The 8,459-nt window shown below is 46.0% G+C and overlaps 1 protein-coding gene across 3 annotated transcripts in view; it reads left to right on the forward strand.

Moving 5' to 3' along the window:
• Positions 1-4,669, forward strand: part of PRKN (parkin RBR E3 ubiquitin protein ligase) — a 1,292,545-nt gene extending 1,287,876 nt beyond the window's left edge. For all 3 annotated transcript variants that reach the window (XM_059176589.1, XM_059176592.1, XM_059176595.1), the window contains one exon: positions 2,396-4,669. In XM_059176589.1, the coding sequence (XP_059032572.1) occupies positions 2,396-2,508 (113 nt within the window). In that variant the 3' untranslated portion in view covers positions 2,509-4,669. The remainder of the gene's footprint in view (positions 1-2,395) is intronic.
• Positions 4,670-8,459: the final 3,790 nt, after the last annotated feature.

Raw genomic sequence — 8,459 nt, forward strand, 5'->3', positions numbered from 1 at the left:
CCTGAGCCAAAAGCAGTCACTTAACTGCTAAATCGACTGGCCACCCTCATGCCCCCCATCTCCGATTTCTTTGAAGTATCGGGATTTGCTATAAACGGAAAGCCCTGATTTTTCACCAATAGGTTTTTAGCCCATAAAACTTTAAGCTTATTAATAATAAGTATTATTCATCTAAGCTGTTTTTAAAGCATACGGCAGAGACAGATGTGAGCTCTATGGGCAAGAAAAGCTGGTCTCATGATCTCATTCTCAAAGTAAATTCATGGCCTCTGTCATAGTCATCTGAATCCCAGAAAGGAGTTCTTCCTGCCGCAAAGCCACAAACGACGTGAGGCTCATTCCCACGTCGAACCCAGGCGAAGCCTCATTGCTTCCTCCTGCCAGCCTCAGTCTGGGAAAGCGTTTTCCTTCCCTCCCAACCCAGACCTAGGATTCGCCGCTTCCTTTCCCTGATCAACAAGTGCCTGTTGCTGGTTAAATCTCCCTTCAGGTTGTTGGAGAACTTCTACTCCCTCCATAACCATGTTTTCTTCATTTAAATGACCACAAAGTCAGGGGACATTGTCAGCAGCATCTTGCTTACAGTTACTTTTGTGCTGGCAAAGCTTTTAGAATCAGAGTCCCTGGTGCTTTTCTGTATTTTGGGAGCTAGCTTATGACCCTGCATATGTTACGCACCGGGGGGCTTAAAGAAACGTAATAACATGAATATTCTCTCTTCCTGTTTCCTTTCTGCTTATTCTGTGGAGCCATCATGATTCTTGTTTCTATAATAAAATGTTATTTGTAATATTAGTATTTTCAAAGATTTCGGTATTGTAGGAAGACATTTTGCTATTTACATCATAAGCGTATAATCATTAAATATGTATTTAAAATTAGACAATCCTGCAATTGTGTAACCCTAAATGGGAAATATTAAGATAAAAGTATCATAGGTAAGTCTACCCTTTATTTTCTGCATAAATGATCTTTAAAACAAACCGAAAAGGAGTAGCAAAGTAGGGGATTTTTAAAAGCCCTTAAATTACCCTACAACAAATTCCTTCAGTTACATATTCATAAATATTTTAAATCAGTGGAGGTTCTCATGCCATATTTCTAATAATAAAAATGAGATAGTACGGAAGCAATTACCTGGAAAATTTGGCAAGGAAAAATGACTTAAGAGGATAATTGGTGAAATTGAATAATAGAGCACATCCAGTGTTATGTCAGATTCAAGCAAAGAGCTGCTTTTGCCTGAATTATCTAGGAAATTCAGTCAGAAACTGTTCTCTGCATCTAACTTCATACAAGTAACTCTGCACTCCACTGCAGACTGGATGTCTGAGCCCCAGAAGCAAATCAGAAATGAATTTAACAAATGTGTGATGATGGGGAGGAATCCCAAAATAAGTCCCAGAATGAGCAAGTGTTCATCTCATGCTGTAAACACCCTGTTCTATGAAAGAAAGAAATCCTGGTTAAATCTCGGGCTTTGCCGTTTAGAAGTACTGGACCTTGAGAGAATTCTAGAGCAGAGTAATACTCCTACTCACTAGGCACTTTTGAGGAGGAATGAGGTAATCCACGTAGAGTACCCAGTATCCCTCGTCCGCTAATCTTAAATGCAATTTTTTTAAAAAGATTTTATTTATTTATTTATTTGACAGACAGAGATCACAAGCAGGCAGAGAGGCAGGCAGAGAGAGAGGCAGAGAGCCCAGTGCGGGGCTCGATCCCAGGACCCTGAGATCATGACCTGAGCCGAAGGCAGAGGCTTTAACCCACTGAGCCACCCAGGCGCCCCTTAAATACAATTTTGAAGAGCATTAAGGAATGAATTCTCTGTTAAATATTTTTTTAAAGAAGATTTTATTTACATTTTTGACAGAGAGAGAGCACAGGTAGGGGGAGCAGCAGGCAGAGGGAGAGAGAGAAGCAGGCTTCCCGCTGAGCCGAGAGCCAAGGCGGGGCTCGATCCAAAGACCCTGGGATCGTGACCTGAGCCAAAGGCACTTAACTGACTGAGCCACCATACTTCTCGTGCTGCTTTCCCAACTCCTGGTCCATGAATCTTGCCATGCCAACTAATATTATACTTAGCATATTGACATCTGTTGAAAACACGAAGCACTCTACATTTCGGTAAGGGATGGACCCCAGCTCTTAGAGCCTTTGTCCCTAAACCCCATTTCAGGGAAGTCGATGCACTGAGAGCCACAGATGGCACTTGTCCTGGATGGCCGTGGCGTGCGGCACCTCACTCCCTTCCTAGCCGATGTCCTTCCTTCCCAAGGCCCTGGGACGGCTCGGGATGTCCCCTTAGAGAGTCCCTTGGGGAGCAGTGCGCGGCGTGGGTGCGGGCAGGGCTGTTCCGCGGGTGTCTGCCTGTGTCTTTGTCTGCCCGCAGGAGGCTGCATGCACATGGCGTGTCCGCAGCCGCAGTGCGGGCTGCAGTGGTGCTGGGCCTGCGGCTGCGAGTGGAACCGCGCCTGCATGGGGGACCACTGGTTCGACGTGTAGCCGCCGCCGCCGCGAGCGCCTCCTGCCGTCCAACCTGGGAACGTACCAAGGCTGCCGCCCTTCGGGGCTCTTTCTGCACACTTCCCCTCCCTCCCCACCCCCTGCAGGCACGCGCACACACGCAGACACGCACAACCCAAAAGTTCCTTCCAAAACCGCAGAAACAAAGTTACAGCAGAAGCTCCTGGGATCCGCGAGCCACAGCAGGAAGCGTTCTGGGGCCTCAGCATGACACACCCCAGAGCCCAGAGCAAAGTGCATCCCGCCTTCAGCAGGGGATTGTCATTCTCCCGGGAATTCAAGTTGGGCTGGATTTAAGCCGCAGAGACAGAGATTTCTCAGGTTTAATTTCCTGCACTGTACGTTCTGCAAAGATCGGGGAGAAGCCACTGGTGAGGAAATAGTGCGGAGGAACGGTCGTCAGTGGTTCTCTGTAAGACGGCGGGTCGGTTGGGAGAACTACATTCTCGGCTTCCAGAGCAATGCTCCTATTTAAATTTTCAGAGAGCATCTATCCCCCAAAGAACCACAGGCAGTAGTCAAAAGTCGGTGTTTATCCCTAAGAATTCTACCTTTATGTATTGCAGCGATGAGATGTCAACTATGCATAAATCAGCTTGTCAACTAGGGAGAAATTATGGAAGTTAACTTGAATGTTGACATTACGGGAAAGAGATCAAAACTGCATGTACTTTTCATTCCATTTAATTATTTGAGAACCTGGAAAGAGATTGTTTTTCTGAGCATACTACGAAGTCTGTAATTTGACTTTAAACATTCATTTTGCAGCTTACGGAATAAGCTAGTACATTTGGCTTCACTGTAAATTTAATGGGTAGGGCACCTTTAGAGGAAACATTTTTAGAAGTGGTTTTGTAATGATTCTCAATGTTAACCAAAGCTCAGGGTGTTGAGGCAGAAATCTTTAAAGAAGGAGCATTTCCAGGGCTAACAGAATGGAACCGGGACTGATTTTGTACGGGAAAGGTTTCTGCACGTGCTGGGTCCCTGAATGGGTTACTCCAAGGAGACTTTTCCTCTAGGACAGTGGAGTCATACAAAAGAGTTCCTCATGTTAACATGGATAAAAGTGGAGTGTTGATCAAGTTTTCCTGTTTGGGTTTTTTTTTTTTTTTGAGGCGTTCACGACACATCAAAAAGAGATGTGTTTATGCAAAATGCTGCAGACTTCATTTTCTACAGCACAGTAAACAGATGGAAAACTACAACCACTGTCTTTGGTTCTCATCATCTGTCTTCTCAGGGCTTCTCTTTGTAGACATAGCACCAGAAATCCTTGCTGCAGGAGAGAAGGAATGACCTCGGAACATTTACCAAGGACCTCTGTCCCTCTGTCCCTAACCATCCTCCCAGGGACAGTCCTGCCTGATCTGCCTTTTCCCTCAGAGACTGGTCCCGGGACAAGATGGGGGTGTGGCACACACGGGGGTTTTAATCAGCCTCGTTTGGCTTCGCTCTGTCCGAAAATCCAACCTCCCCAGTGTGACCCCAAAGCTGCCAGACTCATGTCACAAAGCCTTAAAGATCATAACGAGGGAACAAAGAGCCAATATCTGTGAGCAAGAGAAAAGGGAAGGTCTCGAGGCATGGGCTCGCATGTTCCAGGGGCTGGTATCAGGGACGGCATGTTACTGACAAGCCCGGCAGGTAGCTTCTCACACCGACCCAGCAGGACAAATCAGATGGCCCCTCTCTCACATGGAGCACCCGGTATTTTATATCCATGATAGCTTTTGGGTTTAGTGATGCTGTCCTGATTGTTGCCTTCCGAATTTGCATGTTGTGTTGGGTGTGCAAAGCCCGAACAGGGTTTGCTCTCGTGGCTTCAGGCACAGTAGGTAGAAGTTTCTAGGGCTCTGCTCCTTTCCTGGTGGTGGCCTTTTCTCTACCCCTCCCCGAATAGAACACAGAGACAAGCTGAAGGGGAAAAACAGCCTCTGTAAAGGAATGGAAATCATAAACCCCTCTAAATGAACATGCTTGGCCATGAGATGTGTAATCAAATGTGACTAGATCAAAAGAATAGAAATAAAATCTTTGCAGAAGAATCTTTATTTTTCTCTGAAACTTGTAAAGGGGTATTTGACCACTATGTCTATGTAAGGTTGTACTCAAATTGTCAATAAAAGCATCAAAAGAGCGTTTGAGTCCATCTCTGAAGAGAGTTTTTCGGTAAATGCTGGAGGTGGGGGAGGGCAGCCCGGGATACCTCGCTCAGGAGCCTCCCTTGGGGCCTAAAGGGACCGCCTGGCAAGGCAACGGCCATTTTTTATCTAAAAAGCGAACCGCCTTAAAATCTAACGGTGACTTTCCTGCTCCATCAGCAAACTTCTCTACTAACTGTCTGTTTCAAACAGAAGTCTGAGTCAGGAAAAAACCACAAGGATTCTCTGTGTAACGTCTTGCAGAAAAGCTCGGTGACTGTGCATTGCTGCGACAGTGGGTGTGTTGATACTGCATTTCTTTAAAACTGTTGCCGTGGCTGGAGTGAGTGACAATTAGCCTGTGTTTGAGCAAGCTGGAATGGAACATTCTTGGAGAGCTCCTAGGCATACAACAGGCAAGCCGCACACCATGAGGGCCCATTGATGCCAAGCAGCCTAGGAAGGTGCTCTAAAGAAACACGAAGCTTCCAGGAATGATGACCCGGCATTGACACTCATGTCCAGGGTGTGAGTTAGAGACCTGACACTGTGAATGCACACGAGTAAGATACAGAATGCTCACTTGAAAAGAAACCGCAGCGGTGGGGAAGAGCCAGCATCGTTGGCTGGGTGGTGGTCCGCGCCTACCACCGTCCTTGCTCGGCCATTCGTGGTACCACAGAGAGGATCAATGTCGACTTTTAGAAGAAAACCCTATTTCAAAACAACACTGAATCCATCTTCCAGTTACCTGCTGTGAATGAACTGTCCGACCCCAGATATTTAAAAATTTCCTCTGCAGCGGCAGCTCTGTCTGCCCACAGGTGCTGTCCCTGTGCCTTAATAAACCACCATTTTGCACCAAAAAGAAAAAAAAAAACAAAACTCTCTCTGTAGTTTGGATAATCACACCAAAAAAGAAAAAAAAAAAGGGTGCGAAATATTGTCTGGGAAGACATTTGGCGCACAGATGCGTGGCTTTGCCTTGGTGAGCCCACAGTGTTCCCAGTTGTCATTTTCTGATGTGTGAACTGAGAGAATCAATTTTATCAGCATCAGAAGGTAATTAGACCCCAGAAGACAGATTCACATTAGTCCAACTCATAAGAGAACAAAGTACAAAACCTAGAACATCAATTAAATGTATATTTACCATGAGAAGCTCATGTCCTGATCTTCTCACATGATTTTCCATCTGCCTAGAATCTTTCCAACCTCTTCCTTCAACACTCTCTCCTCCCCACGTCAGCTAGCCAGCCTCAGATCTCCATTTAACCAACTCCCCCAGACACCCTTCTGTTGCCGTCCTGGCCTTCAACTGAAGGTCCTTCCTGAATGTTCCCAGAGCCGCACGACTTCCCGCAGCAGAGCTGTGTGGTGTTTTTCCCAGTTTCAGCAAATTCTCCACCTCTCCACACAGCAACTGGGTGTCCTACAAGTCAATTCAGTTTTCACACTACCTCAAAGGTCAGGCCCCATAGGTAAGAGCTCAGTTTCACTATAACCACCCCCCCACCGATGTCAGACATGGCCCAAGCCCCCGGTTGCCAGCTGTACTTCTCATTGACTGGCTGCGGGTCTGGGGTCCCCATGACTCCCTCCCTCAGGCTCAGTACCTCACTAGAATGACTCACAAAACTCAGGAAAGCATTTTACATACTATTATTGGCTTGTGATGAAGAATCCAAACTCAAGGATTGCCGGATGGAGAACTGCTTAGGGCAAGGAGGGGATGGGGGGGGGGGTATATCATTTCCCTGCAAAGTTTTCCTTGTACATTTATTATTACTGCAAATATAGTTATTCTATTATATGCCTGTTATAAAGAAGGTGAAAAAAGAAAAACCACCGTCTAGAAATAATTATTTTGCGTCTTACATATTTCCATTTAAAAACAGAGGATGAGCATCTACCTATGTCAACAGATTTCTATATGGACAATTTTTGAGGACTGCATTGTGGTCTCCTGTGTATATACTAATTAAGTTAACAAGTGTATTTTTTAGGCTTCCAGATCTAATTCAAAAGCGTGGGTTTTTTTTTTTTTTTAAGATTTTATTTATTTATTTGACACAGAGAGAGAGAGATCACAAGCAGGCAGAGAGGCAGGCAGAGAGAGAGGGGGAAGCAGGCTCCCCGATGAGCAGAGAGCCCGATGCGGGGCTCGATCCCAGGACCCTGAGATCATGACCTGAGCTGAAGGCAGAGGCTTAACCCATTGAGCCACCCAGGCGCCCCAAAAGTGTTTTTTTTTTTAAATGTAGTCATTAAACAGTCTGGATATTGAAAGTGTTATGCAGCCTGAAAATATATTTGCAGCATGATGTTAGGCAAAAGGAGTTTACCAAAAGTGTATGTGTGCTGTCACTAAAACTATTTTAGAAAATTCTGAAGAAGAAATGATTGAAGAACATACATTAAAGTGTAGTTTGCTATGGTGATAAAATTATATGAGGTGTTTTTTTTTTTAACTTGTCTCTACTTTCTGTGTTTTTTGGCAGTGTGAAAATATCACTTCAATTGAAAATAATAGTTTTTTAATATCCCATGACAGTGAAAGTAGCTCAGATTGCTTGCAGTTGAAGAGTGATTGTCCCATCAATAATTCTGCTCTCGGGGAGCCTGGGTGGCTCAGTCAGTTAAGCATCTGCCTTTGGCTCTGGTCGTGATCCCAGGGTCTGAGGTTGGGAACCACATGGGGCTCCCTGCTCAGCGGAAGTCTGCTTCTCCTTCTGTTCCCTAACCCCCACGCTCCTGCTCTTTCTCTCTCTCAAATAAAAAAGATCTTTAAAATTTTTTAAAAATAATGCTGCTCTTGAATTACCTGAACTTTTACTCGAATAACAAAACTAGATAGAGACACTCCACTGCTTCTCTCAAAAGAGTTCCACCAAACAAATTCGGGAGAGGTGGGCTCGGAGAGGAGTTGACTCTGGGAAGGCCCGGACCTGCTTGCCCGCCGAGCAAGCATGAAAGCAGCATGTGTCTCCCACTCCTCAGGCACCTGCTCGGCAGAGGGAAGGGGTGGTGGGGCCGGGAGGGTTCCTGGCTCCTGGAAAGACCCTGGTTCCCTAAGAAAGCAAGGAAGTAGAAGGTTAACATGTCAACTTAAGTGGCCACTTCTCTCTCATTAATATAAAAGAAAATCGGTTTCATGTTTCTGATTTCTCCCCTCAAAAACCATCTTTCCCAGGGCAAACTCGATGGACTCAGGAAGCTAGCATGCGCCAGCTGCAGCTAACAGAGTGTGTGAAGCGAGACGTGAGCCAAGATCAAATCAATGTCACACAAGCGGTGATGACCTTGTTTTGTTCGTAAGGGATGGGAAACAGAAACCCCCTTCTCCCTCTTGTGAAGTAAATCGAATAAATTGAAGACAGCCATTTCAGTTTCAGTTTCTTTTAATAAGTTCGAACACGGAGACAGTGTGGGGCAGAGGCCACACGCTGAGGGCGGGCAGGAAGGCAGTGGGGGCTATCGCCTCCCGGGGGCCAACCACTCCCCTGCACCTGCTGCTGCCTCTGGGCGCCTGCCTCGGCAAAGCTGCCCCTGATTCACCCGCAAGCCAAACCAATCAAGAGGCCAACATCTTGGATACTGATGCCTCCCGAAGGAGCTTATCCCACTAAAAATAGGGCCTCTGGAAACCACCCCAACGCTTACTGCTCATGAGGGACCATGGAGCAGTATTCAAGAATCCCTAAATTCTGCTCTCTCTCTCTCTACCTCCTAGCAGCTAGCTTTCTTCTCAGACCATTTGTCAAGGAGACATTCAGGTTTCATGAC

Source organism: Mustela lutreola, chromosome 6 (assembly GCF_030435805.1).
Source record: "Mustela lutreola isolate mMusLut2 chromosome 6, mMusLut2.pri, whole genome shotgun sequence".
Taxonomy (NCBI): Eukaryota; Metazoa; Chordata; class Mammalia; order Carnivora; family Mustelidae; genus Mustela; species Mustela lutreola.